Raw genomic sequence first — 14,140 nt, forward strand, 5'->3', positions numbered from 1 at the left:
GCAAAGCAGCCAGTATAGTTAATGTGACAATAAAAAATCAAATCAAATCAACTTTTACAGATGCACCATAGAAAGCATTCTTTCTGGTTGTATCACAGCTTGGTCTGGGCTCCTGCTCTGCCCAAGACTGCAAGGAACTACAAAAGGTTGTGAATGTAGCCCAGTCCATCACACAAACCAGCCTCCCATCCATTGACTCTGTCTACACTTCCTGCTGCCTCGGAAACGCAGCCAGAATAATCAAGGACCCCACGCACCCCGGACATTCTCTCTTCCACCTTCTTCCGTTGGGAAAAAGTTACAAAAGTCTGAGGTCACGCACCAACCGACTCAAGAACAGCTTCTTCCCTGCTGCTGTCAGACTTTCGAATGGACCTACCTCGCAGAGGCAGAGGGAGGGTGCGGGTAGGGTTGGGAGAGAGGGGGTGTGGTGGGGGGGGGGCAAGAGAGAGGGAGGCGGGGGGGATTGAGAGAGGGGCAAGAGAGAGGCGGGCTAGGTAGAGGGGGCGTGGGGGGAGCAAGACAGAGAGAGGGGACAAGGGGCAGCTAGAGAAAGGTGGGGTGAGAGAGAGGGGAGGGCAAGAGAGAGGGGGGCAAGAGACTGGGGTGACAGAGAGAGGGGTGTGAGAGAGATTGGGGGGGGCGAGAGAAGAGGCAAGCGAGGGGCGGTGCGAGAGAGAGGGGTGGCGAGTGAGGGAGACAGCGAGGGGGGTGTCAAGAGAGAAGGGGCAAGTGAGGGGGGGGGCAAGCAAGAGGGAGGCAAGTGAGAGAGGGGCAAGCGAGAGAGAGGGGGAGCGAGCGAAAAGGGGGACGAGAGAGAGAGAGAGAGGACAAGTGAGGGTGAGAGAGAGAGAGAGGGAGAGAGAGAGAGGGAGAGAGGGTGAGAGAGAGAAAGAGAGAGAGGTGGAAACGAGAGAGAGAGGGTGAGAGAGAGAGGATGAGAAAGAGAGAGAAATGGTGAGAAAGAGAGAGAGGATGAGAAGGAAGGAGAGAGGGTGAGAGAGAGAGAGAACATTTCTCCATGTGTAACTCCCATTATAAAACTCCAATCCTCCAATGTACTTGTTTGGGATTTAAAAACAAAGAGGGGACGTTCCCATGAACAAGTTCCTGCCGAATGCCGGAGTGAAGTTGAAGCAGAGAGAGGGAGTTCCCACTTTCAGAGCCCTGTCTGAACCTTCCCTGCACTCACTCACCATACTTGGAGCCGGGGGCAGAAGTGTCTGCCTCAGTTGCTCTCTCTCTCTCCCTGCCACTTGTTCACAGCACATTTACATGTTTCCTCCTTCCTAGGCCCTGCCGCCAGCCCCACGATGAGTTTCCTTTGGCTCCGAGATGGTATTCCTCATTCCAGAGTTCCAAAGCAGCGAGACAGCAGCCCGAGTGTGCTAATCCACCCCACCCCCCTCTGTCACTGGGATAGAGTTCAGAGTTCACTGTTAACTGAGAGAGCCTCAACTCCAGCAGCTGGGTGTCCAAAGCCTCAGCGTTCCCCACCGGACACACACACACACACACACAGGGGGCACACACATACATACACACACACACCGGGGTCACGCACACACACACACACACATACATACACATACACACACACACCGGGGGCACACACATACATACATACACACACACACAGGACACACACACCGGGGTCACGTGCACACACACACACACACGGGGCACACACATACATACACACACCGGACGGACACACACACACACACACACCGGGGGCACACACATACATACATACATACACACATACACACACACACCAGGGGCACACACATACATACATACACACACACACCAGGGGCACACACATACATACATACACACACACACCGGGGGCACACACATACATACATACACACACACACCGGGGGCACACACATACACACATACATACACACACACGCACACACCGGGGGCACACACATACATACATACACACACACACCAGGGGCACACACATACATACATACACACACACACCGGGGGCACACACATACATACATACACACACACACCGGGGGCACACACATACACACATACATACACACACACGCACACACCGGGGGCACACACATACATACATACACACACACACCGGGGGCACACACATACATACACACACACACACACACACACCGGGGGCACACACATACATACATACACACACACACCGGGGGCACACACATACATACATACACACACACACACCGGGGGCACACACATACATACACACACACACACACACCGGGGGCACACACATACATACATACACACACACACACACACACCAGGGGCACACACATATATACATACACACACACACCGGGGGCACACACATACATACATACACACACACACACCGGGGGCACACACATACATACATACACACACACACACACACCGGGGGCACACACATACATACATACACACACACACACCGGGGGCACACACATACATACATACACACACACACCGGGGGCACACACATACATACATACACACACCGGGGGCACACACATACACACATACACACACACACCGGGGACACACATACACACATACACACACACACCGGGGACACACATACATACACACACACACACACACAGGGGGCACACATACATACATACACACACACACACACACACAGGGGGCACACATACATACATACACACACACACACACACAGGGGGCACACATACATACATACACACACACACACACACATATACATACATACATACACACACACACACACACATATACATACATACACACACACACACACACACACACACCAGGGGCACAAACAAACATACATACATACACACACACACACACACACACACACACCAGGGGCACACACACACTCATACACAAACACACACACACACACACACCGGACACATACACACACACCGAAACACACACCGGGGGCACACACACACAAACACACACCGGGGGCACACAAACACTCATACACAAACACACACACACACACACAGGGGGCACACACACACAAACACACACCGGGGGCACACACACACAAACACACACCGGGGGCACACAAACACTCATACACAAACACACACACACACACACACACACACACACACCGGGGGCACACACACACATTCACACACCAGTGGCACACACACCAGGGGCACACACACACATTCACACTCACTGGGGATGCACACACACACACACACACACACACCCCGGGGTCGCACACACACACACTGTGTGCTGCTGCCTGAACGCAGAAGATGCTGGTCCTCTCTAACACCCCACTCCCCCTCCCTACTTCTCTCTAACTTTCCCCACCTCACCTTCCCTCCTTCCAACTTTCCCTCCCCATCCCTTGCTCTCTCTCTCTCTGTCCCTCTCACTCCTGTGCTGTCCTTCCCTCTCTTCCTCCCATCTGACACTCCTCCTCCCTCCATTCCCCATACTCACCCCCTCCGCCCTCCCCCCCACACTCTGTACCCCCTTTCTTGCTCTCTCTCTACGTACACTCCTCCCTGTTCTCTCTTTCACCCCCACACACTGACCCTCCCCCAATCCCCCACACTCTGACCCTCGCCCCAGTGGCTGGTTGCTGATTCCACACTGGAGTGGGCAGGGATTTCCACTCGCCGTATCGTTCACGGGGGAGCTCCAGCCCAGGTTCCAACCCCAGGAATTCCCTCGGCAAATTCCCCTTTCGGGCAGTTCACTATTTTCCGTCCCCCCGCCTGGCACAGGGGGACAGAAAGGGCACTGAGTCAAGTTAGTACCTGGGAAAGACCCTCCACCTGCCCCACGGCACTCTGCTCCCAGCCTGCACACATTCACTTCCCACCGGATAACTCCTGCCGCATTTGTATAGCGGCCCCAACACGCTGCATTTGGATAGCGTCCCCAATGCGCTGCATTCGTATAGCGCCCTCAACATACAGCATTTGTATAGCGCCCCTGGTGCATTGCATTTGTATAGTGCCCCGGGCACACTGCATTTGTATAGCACTCTCAATGCATTGCATTTGGATAGCACCCGTGAGTTAAATGTCTCCAAGGAGTTCCAGAGGAGTGTTACCAAACAAAACATGACGACAAGCCCTGTAAGGAGATTTAACACAGCTTTTGACCAAAAGCTTGGGCAGAGAGATATGTCCAAGGAATGTCTTAAATGAGAAAGAGTTCACAACATTGAGTGAGGGAATGTGGAAGCTCGGAGTCTGCCGGGGGAGGCAGGGCTGTGCTGAGTGAAATGGTTCAAATCGGTGACCTTTCAGAGGTCGGGGTTAGTGGGGTGTCCACCTCTCAGGAAGGCTGATGGAGCGGGATTTTCCGGTCTGGGAATCTGGCGCGCCAGCACCGGCAGCGGCACTGGGAAAATCCCAGCTAGTTGTGAGGACGGAGGATTTGAGTCACAGAGAGGGAGACGAAGAGGGGTTTGAGAACAAGATGATGATGAGGTCAATGTCAGTCAGGTGGATGGATGGTTACAGCAAGCCAGGAGGCCATTCAGCCCTGTCCATGCCAGCTCACCGTGACAGCCCACTTCATCCCACTCCCCAACCCTTCCTCTCCGTGGCCAGGGCAAGTTTTTAGTGTCTGTTAATGATCCAATTCTCCTCAGGAAGCCCTGTTTGGACCACACGATGGGTCCTCTAGCTGAACAGAACTGTTTTTCCTCGCATTGCTTTTGGTTCTTGTCCCTGCTCGGCTAAAATCGGTGCCTCCTGGTTAATGAGCCATCCACCAACGGGTGGCGCAGTGGTTAGCACTGCTGCCTCACAGGGACCCGGGTTCGATTCCCGGCTCGGCTCACTGTCCATGTGAAGTTTGCCGAGGGAATTCCTGGGGTTGGAACCTGGGCTGGAGCTCCCCCCGTGAACGATACGGCGAGTGGAAATCCCTGCCCACTGCAACCTGGCACTGGGGCTCCATTCACCTGAAGAAGAGCTTAATCTCCAAAGCTTGTGAATTTACCATCAAATAAATCGGTTGGACTTAACCCTGGTGTTGTCAGACTTTTTACTGGGGCGAGGGTCAGAGCGGCGTGGGGGGGGCGGTAAGCAGAGTGTGGGGTCGGGGGAGAGGGTCAGTGTGTGGGGGTGAAAGAGAAAACAGGGAGGAGTGTACGTAGAGAGATCAAGAAAGGGGGTACAGAGTGTGGGGAGGAGGGCGGAGGGGGTCAGTATGGGGAATGGAGGGAGGAGGAGTGTCAGATGGGAGGAAGGGAGGGAAGGAGAGCGCAGGAGTGAGAGGGACAGAGAGAGAGAGAGAGCAAGGGATGGGGAGGGGAAGTTGGAGGGAGAGAGGGTGAGGTGGGGAAAGTTAGAGAGTTCCATAAAGGTTCACCATAATTCCTTACTTTGGTACTCTCCGGGTGGGATCTTGCAGTCTCTCACACTGACAGGATTTTCCAGTCTTGCTGAAGGCACTCCACGCTCCGCCCCCACTCCCCAATGAATACCACAGACATCAGCAGGACTGGAAGATCTCACCAGCAAGCAGGCCACCTCTGCCACTGGAAAACATGTCACGGGGATGTGGAAAATCCTGCTCCATGTCTCCATAAGACCACATGAAAGAGGAAGAGTAGGACATTCGACCCCTCGAGCCTGCTCCACCATTCAATACACTGTCCCCCCATCAAACACTCCCAGGACAGGTACAGCACGGGGTTAGATACAGAGTTAAGCTCCCTCTACACTGTCCCCCATCAAACACTCCCAGGACAGGTACAGCACGGGGTTAGATACAGAGTAAAGCTCCCTCTACACTGTCCCCCCATCAAACACTCCCAGGACAGGTACAGCACGGGGTTAGATACAGAGTAAAGCTCCCTCTACACTGTCCCCCATCAAACACTCCCAGGACAGGTACAGCACGGGGTTAGATACAGAGTTAAGCTCCCTCTACACTGTCCCCCATCAAACACTCCCAGGACAGGTACAGCACAGGGTTAGATACAGAGTAAAGCTCCCTCTACACTGTCCCCATCAAACACTCCCAGGACAGGTACATCACGGGGTTAGATACAGAGTAAAGCTCCCTCTACACTGTCCCCCCATCAAACACTCCCAGGACAGGTACAGCACGGGGTTAGATACAGAGTAAAGCTCCCTCTACACTGTCCCCCATCAAACACTCCCAGGACAGGTACAGCACGGGGTTAGATACAGAGTAAAGCTCCCTCTACACTGTCCCCCATCAAACACTCCCAGGACAGGTACATCACGGGGTTAGATACAGAGTAAAGCTCCCTCTACACTGTCCCCCCATCAAACACTCCCAGGACAGGTACAGCACGGGGTTAGATACAGAGTAAAGCTCCCTCTACACTGTCCCCCATCAAACACTCCCAGGACAGGTACAGCACGGGGTTAGATACAGAGTAAAGCTCCCTCTACACTGTCCCCCCATCAAACACTCCCAGGACAGGTACAATAGATTAGCTTCACAAGGAATCGGAGCAGAAGGCGGCCATTCAGCCCCTCGGGTCTGCTCCTCCATTCAATAGGATCCAACATTCCCCATTTCCCTTCCCTTTCCCCGTAACCCTGGGTTCCCTTGCTGATCAAAAATCTATCTGTCTCAGCCTTGAATAGACACAAGGACTCTCTGCTCGCCGTGGTAAGGTATTCCAAAGACTCACAACCCACTGAGAGGAAATTCCGCCTCATCTCAGTCTCCGCCCAGGATCCATACACCTTTGGGACCAGCCCTACCTGCTACAACCAGCTATTTGTGCACCCATATACCCCAGGTATCTCTTCCTGCTGCACCCTCTTTATTTTATATTGTCTCAGGACCTTTCCTACCAAAAGGCATCAGTTTTGAGTTCTCTGCATTTAGTTTAATCTGCCACTTGCCCACCCAATCCAACCCAATCCTTCCTCTTGAAGTTCATCATTATCCTCACAGTTCACTACACTTTGTGTCACCTGCAAACCTTACAGTTTTGCCCTGTATACCCAAGCCTAGATTAATAATATCGATCACATAAAGTAGTGCGGCGCCGGGGCACAGTGGTTAGCACTGCTGCCTCACAGCACCAGGGACCCGGGTTCGATTTCTGGCCTTGGGTCACTGTCTGTGCGGAGTCTGCATGTTCTCCCCGTGTCTGCGTGGATTTCCTCCAGTTTCCTCCCACAGTCTGAAAGACGTGCTGGCTAGAGTGCATTGGCAATGCTAAATTCTCCCTCAGTGTACCCGAACAGGTGCCGGAGTGTGGCAATTAGGGGATTTTCACAGTAACTTCATTACAGTGTGAATGTAAACCTTACTTTTAACACTAATGAACAAACTTTATCTTTGGTGGTCCAAATACTAATCCTGGCCTCGGTGGGGGCCAGGGTCTGGGCAGTGTGCAGGGAGTAACATTCAGCTGCAATGTTATGAATGATTTGCTATTTAGAAAGGGTAAGAGGGAATCGGGGCCTCTGCTCTAGGGTGACTCTGCTGGACACTGTGGGGGGGTGGGGGATGGATATCAGGTGGCACTGGTTTCACCTCTGACTATGGGTGACCTCTGTGTACAGATATCTGGCAGTCAGCTGCCCCTGGACACTGAGATACTGAAGGAGACCTGGACTTTTCTACAAGAGAGGGGCTGTAAAGAGGAAAGCAGCAAGGAGGTATCTATCGTACAACTCCGCTCCGCTCTGTAATAAGGGAACGGAAAGGTTGCCTGGATGCAGCGAAACTGCACTCGTTTCCTTCCCAATTCTGAGATTATTTCCTGCTTGAGAAACAGAGCCTTGGCCCGAACTTTCTGCCATTGAATCTATTCAAAGCAGAGTTTGACAATAAAGAAGGGAGTCGTGGGTTAGACAGAAAACTGGATTGGAGATCACAATCAGAGCAGCACTGACCCCACTGAATGGCGGAGCAGGCTCGAAGGGCCGAATGGCCTGCCCCTGTCCTGTTTTGCTACACAGATAAAAATCAGATGGCTATTTAATGTTCAGGACATGACACCAACCTGACGCTAGTCAGGGGAGGACAGAGTAGAGAGATATGCTGATAGTTCGAGATGGCATCATGTGGCAGGAGCAGTTAGTTGGGCCGAATGGCCTGTTGCTGTTCTGTAGATTCAACGGCAGCGATTTTAACCCAACCCGTCCATCGGGTTACTGAGGGGATCGACTGCAGCCCTGGCTCTGCAGCCCACCTGATTTTAGCCTCCACCGTAACTCAGGGGGATTATTGGGCAGGTGTGGAATCATTGCGATGACACCCCCCCTACCCTCCGCAACCCCCCTGAAATCCAAACGGCAAGACCCTCCGTGTTGGGGAGACCGGAAGCTTTGCGGAACGCCTCCATTCAGTCCACCAGCGCGACCCTGACCTTCCAGTCACCTGTCAGGTTTAATTCTCCACCCTGTTTCCCTCTGACCTTTCTGTCCTGGACATGCTACAATGGAGCTCAATGCAAACCCGAGGCCTTCGACCACTCCCTTTAAATCCTTCTGGACTCGTCACTGAGTTTAGATGATAAGCCCGACCTCCATTTTATTTTGTGTTCCTTGTTGGTTCCTTTTTTTTTAAACTCATTATTAGAACACAGAACACCAGAACACAAACAGGCCCTTCGGCCCACAAGTTACGCCGATCATATCCATACCTATCAGGCCTATCTATAACTCTCAATCTCATTAAATCCCATGTACTCATCCAGAAGTCTCTTAAAAGACCCCAGCGAGTTCGCCTCCACCACCACCACCGGCAGCCGATTCCACTCACTCACCACCCTCTGAGTGAAAAACTTACCCCTGACATCTCCTCTGTACCTGCTCCCCCGCACCTTAAACCTGTGTCCTCTCATAGCAACCATTTCAGCCCTGGGAAATAGCCTCTGATTTTATTTCCTTTGTGTTCAGACATTTGTTATCGTGCCATTCACACTTTCTCTATCTGGTTATCCTGCCATTCACACCTCCTCTTTCCGGTTATCCTGCCATTTACACCTCCTCTATCCGGTTATCCTGCCATTCACACCTCTTTCCGGTTATCCTGCCATTCACACCTTCTCTTTCCGGTTATCCTGCCATTCACACCTCCTCTTTCTGGTTATCCTGCCGTTTACACCTCTTCTTTCCGGTTATCCTGCCGTTTACACCTCCTCTATATGGTTGAATCCTTACAGTGCAGAAGGAGGCCATTCAGCACCGACATCAATCCCACCCAGGCTCTATCGTTATAACCCCATGTATTTTCCCCACTAATCCCTCTAACGTTCCCATCCCAGGACACTAAGTGTCAATTTTAGCCTGGCCAATCCACTTAACCTGCACATCTTTGGACTCTGGGAGGAAACCGGAGCACCTGGAGGAAACTCACGCAGACATGGGGAGAACGTGCAGACTCCACATAGACAGTGACCCGAGACAGGAATCGAACCCCGGTCCCTGGCACTGTGAGGCAACAATGCTAACCACTGTGCCATTGTGCCATCCTCAAGTTGCTTTACAAGGTGTTGTCTGTTACCCTTTGGAGGTGATTAATGAATGAATTTGGAGGCAGTTATTCAAGAAACCTGTTCCTTAAAGACCAAACATAAAACATCCCAGTGTGATCAACCCTCGTCTAACAGGGAGGGTGGGAGGGCAGGTCAGGGACAGCATCTGCCTGAAAATGAGATGCCAACCTGAACAGGATTGACACTTAGAGAAACACAGAGAGGTAGGGGCAGCACGGTGGCACAGTTAGCATTGCTGCCTCACAGCACCAGGGATCCAGATCCGATTCCCGTCTTGGGTCACTGTCTGTGTGGAGTCTGCACATTCTCCCCGTGTCTGCGTGGGTTTCCTCCGGGTGCTCCGGTTTCCTCCCACAGTCCAAAGATGTGCGGGTTAGGTGGGTTGGCCGTGCTAAATTGTCCCTTGTTGTCAGGGGGACCGGCTGGGGTAAATGCATGGGGGTTACCAGGGTAGGGCCTGGCTGGGGTTGTGGTCAGTGCAGGCCCGATGGGCTGAATGGCCTCCTTCTGCACTGCAGGGATTCTATGAACTCAAGATGAGTTCCACATTCCGGCACCAAGAGGCAGGAGAAATATTCCAGCAACGGCCATCGAATTCCTCCGAGGAATTTACTTGTATTCATTTTGTTGAAACACAAAGAGTGAAGTTTGAGGTCCTGTAAAGTTCAGCCCAGAATGTTCGAGTGGGGTTGTTGTCTCGCCAGCAAAGCAGTGTGTGAGCTGTAGCCGGCCAGTAACGCCTCCCTGTCAGCTCATTATTCACAATTCCAGAGCGTAGCCTTGGCCTGGCCTGTTTATTCTGTCAATCCCGTGATCTCCCAGTGTGGGATTAACCATCCCTCTACCCTGCACCAAATTCAAAGCTTCAAAGAACGTACAAAGAACAGTACAGCACAGAAACAGGCCCTTCAGCCCTCCCAACCTGTGCTGATCACGTTGTCCTATCTAGACCAACCATCTATATCCCTCTGTTCCCTGTCTGTTCATGTGTCTATCCAGATAAGTCTTAAATATCACTAATGTATCTGCTTCAACCACCTCACTTGGCAGTGCATTCCAGGGCCCCACCACCCTCTGTGTAAAAGACTTCCCCCGTACATCTCCACTGAACATTCCCCCCCTTACCTTGAACTTGTTCCCCCTTGGAATTGTCATTTCTGCCCCTGGGAAAAAGCTTCCAACTGTTCACCCTATCTATACCCCTCATCGTTTTATAAACCTCTATCAGGTCGCCCCTCAGCCTCCATCTTTCCAGGGAGAACAATCCCAGTTTATTCAACCTCTCCTCATAGCTAATACACTCCATACCAGGGAACATCCTGGTAAACCTTTTCTGCACCCTCTCCAAAGCCTCCACATCCTTCTGGTAGTGAGGCGACCAGAATTGAACACTATATTCCAAATGTGGCCTAACCAACGTCTGATACAGCCTGTCACATAAACAGCAAAGGTTTACCAGGATGTTGCCTGGCATGGAGAGTATTAGCTATGAGGTGAGATTGGGTAAACTAGGGTTGTTCTCCCTGGACAGACGGAGGTTGAGGGGGCGACCTGACAGAAGTTTATAAAGTTATGAAGGTGAACAGTTGGAAGCTTTCTCTCAGGGCAAAAAACAAGCTCACGATAAGGAGGGAAAGGTTCAGTGGAGATGTAGTTTGGGGCGGGGATGGGATTCTGCTCCTGTATCTTATGGTCTTATATCTTAGGTGTCAGGGGGATTAGCAAGGTAAATACATGGGGTTCTGGGGATAGGTCCTGGATGGGATTGATGTTGGTTCAAGCTCAATGGGCTGAATGGCCTCCTTCTGCACTGTAGGGATTCTATGATTCACCACAGCGCCAGTTAGCAGGAACAGGGAGATGTTCACAAAATTTTAAACTTGCGTGGCCAGAATTTCCCTAGGCAATGTTACACGTTGCCGGGTATCACAGAATTCATAGAATCAGTGGGTGACACAGTGGTTAGCACTGCTGCCTCACAGTGCCAGGGACCTGGGTTCAGATCCGGCTTGGGTCACTGTCTCTGTGTCGAGTCTGCATGTTCTCCCCGTGTCTGTGTGGGTTTCCTCCGGGCGCTCCCGTTTCCTCCCACGCTCCAAAGATGTGCGGGTTAGGCGGACTGGCCATAGTAAATTGCCCCTCAGCGTCAGGGGGTTTAGCAGGGTAAATAAGTGGGGTTATGGGGATAAGGGCCTGGGTGGGCTGGTTGTCGGTACAGATTCGATGGGCTGAATGGCCTCCTTCTGCACTGTAGGGATTCTGTGGATTCAGTCCAGGTTTTTGGGTGGAAGGAAACAGCAACTGCCGTGGCCCACTGTCAAACAGGAAATGGCCTTATCAAAGTAAATGGAACAGGTTGAGCCAAGAACCTTACAGTACAAACTGCTGGAACCAGTTCTGCTGTTGGGCAAGGAAGAATTCACTGGAATCGGTATTAGAGTTCGTGTGAAAGACAGTGGCCATCATAGAATCCCTACAGTGCAGAAGGAGGCCATTCGGCCCATTGAGTCTAGACCGACAACAATCTCACCCAGGGCCCTTTCCCCGTACCTCCATGTATTTACCCCCCTGACTCTAAAGGGAGAATTTAGCACGGCCAATCCACCTAACCCGCACATCTTTGAACTATGGGAGGAAACCGGAGCACCGGGAGGAAACCCACGCAGACACGGGGACAACGTGCAGACTCCACACAGACAGGGGCCCTAGCCAGGAATTGAACCTGGGTCCCCTGCGCTGCGAAGCCGCAGTGTTGACCACTTTGCCCACCCATCTAGCTCAAATCTATCTTATCCGTTAATCCATTTCTAAAACACTGATGGCACACCACCAAAAATATGTAGATGAAGCCTTCGAGAAAGAGATCAGTCAAAGTTAAAGGTTACTTATTAATCACAAGTAGGCTTACATTAACAGTGCAATGAAGTTACTGTGAAAATCCCCCAGTCGCCACATTCCTGTTTGGAAAGTGAATGATGACTCAGCTGAGGGAGGAGCAGTGCTCTGAAATCTCATGATGCTAAGTAATACCAATTTTTTCACACCATGTGTGATACCAAGAAACATTACAGGACATTAGACAGAGGCAAAAAATGGAGCTTGACAAAATCCTGGTTATAGATACATGCTCCAGAACTGGCCAAGCATCTACCCAGCAATGTCCAAAATTGCCCAAGGAAACCTGATCCATAATAGTTTAACATTTTAAGTTTATTTATTAGTGTCACAAGTAGGCTTAGATTAACACTGTAATGAAGTTACTGTGAAAATCCCCTAGTTGCCAGACTCCTGTTCGGGTGCACGGAGGGAGAATTTAGCACAGCCAACGCACCCTAACCAGCACGACTTTCGGACTGCGGGAGGAAACCGGAGCACCCGGAGGAAACCCACACAGACACAGGGAGAATGTGCAGACTCCACACAGACGGTGACCCCAAGCCGGGAATCGAACCTGGGTCCCTGGCTCTGTGAGGCAGCAGTGCTAACCCACTGTGCCACCCCAAAAAGCAGAGCAATATTCAATTCAACTAATTACTGACCATCAGACTCCTTTCAGTCAGCAGCAAAAGGATGGAAGGCACAAAGTCTAGTGTTGCTAAGGGGCACTTGCTGAGTAAAACCTAGTAAGTCGTCTCACAACACCGGGTTAAAATCCAACAGGTTTATTTGGTAGGGTGAGCTTTCAGAGTGCTGCCCCCTTACTCTGGTGATAATGTGGGGAGGGGCACAGCATTGAGAGGGGGTCCTGTGCCCCCTGGAGCCATTCCACACTGGAATGTTACTGTTGGTGCCTCCAGGCCGGCCCCCCGCCCCCCCCAGATCTGTATTTCTAACAGTTGCTATGACATTTGACCCATAGACTTTCCGACCTTACAACAGTGAGGCTTGTAAACTGCCTGCGGCTGTTGTGAGGCATGAAAACAAGTCAGTATTTCTTCACTTCCTTCCTGCCCATGTAAACACAGTGAGTTCGTGTGTACGTGCATCTGTATGTAGTGTGTGCAGTACGTGTGCGTGCATGTGTGCAGTACGTGTGCATGCAGTGTGTGTGCACATCACATGTGTGTAGCATGTAGTGTGCATGTATGTGTGTAAGTAGTGTATGTGTATAGGCATATAATGGTGTGTGACTATGTAGTGTGTTTGAGTGTATGGCTGTAGTATGTCTGTAGCACGTAGTGTGTGTATGTAATGTATGTGGGTACGTGATGTGTAGCGTATATGGGTGTGTGTGTGGGTGTGTGTGTGGGGGTGATGTGTAGTGTGTGTGTGGGGGTGATGTGTAGTGTGTGTGTGGGGGTGATGTGTAGTGTGTGTGTGGGGGTGATGTGTAGTGTGTGTGTGGGGGTGATGTGTAGTGTGTGTGTGGGGGTGATGTGTAGTGTGTGTGTGGGGGTGATGTGTAGCGTGTGGAGTAGTGTGTGGGTGATGTGTAGTGTGTGTTGTAGCGTGTGTGAGGGTGATGGGTAATGTGGGTGATGTGTATGTGTGTTGTAGTGCGTGTGGGGGTGGTGCAGTGTGGGGGTGTGTGTGTGTGTACTATGTGTGGGGGTGATGTGTACTGTAGGTGATGTGTAGTATTTGTGTGTGTGTGTGTGTGTGTGTGTGTGTGTGTGTGTGTGTGTGAGAGAGAGAGAGAGAGAGAGA

The 14,140-nt window shown here is 51.5% G+C and overlaps 1 protein-coding gene across 1 annotated transcript in view; it reads right to left on the bottom strand.

The window, feature by feature from the left end:
* Positions 1 to 1,372, bottom strand: part of LOC145339718 (TRIO and F-actin-binding protein-like) — a 54,920-nt gene extending 53,548 nt beyond the window's left edge. The window contains exon 1 of the mRNA XM_080184238.1: positions 1,197 to 1,372. Within this exon, the coding sequence (XP_080040364.1) occupies positions 1,197 to 1,271 (75 nt within the window). The 5' untranslated portion in view covers positions 1,272 to 1,372. The remainder of the gene's footprint in view (positions 1 to 1,196) is intronic.
* Between the last annotated feature and the right edge of the window lie 12,768 nt (positions 1,373 to 14,140).

Source organism: Carcharhinus amblyrhynchos, unplaced genomic scaffold (genome assembly GCF_965287045.1).
Source record: "Carcharhinus amblyrhynchos unplaced genomic scaffold, sCarAmb.v2.hapA scaffold_629, whole genome shotgun sequence".
Taxonomy (NCBI): Eukaryota; Metazoa; Chordata; class Chondrichthyes; order Carcharhiniformes; family Carcharhinidae; genus Carcharhinus; species Carcharhinus amblyrhynchos.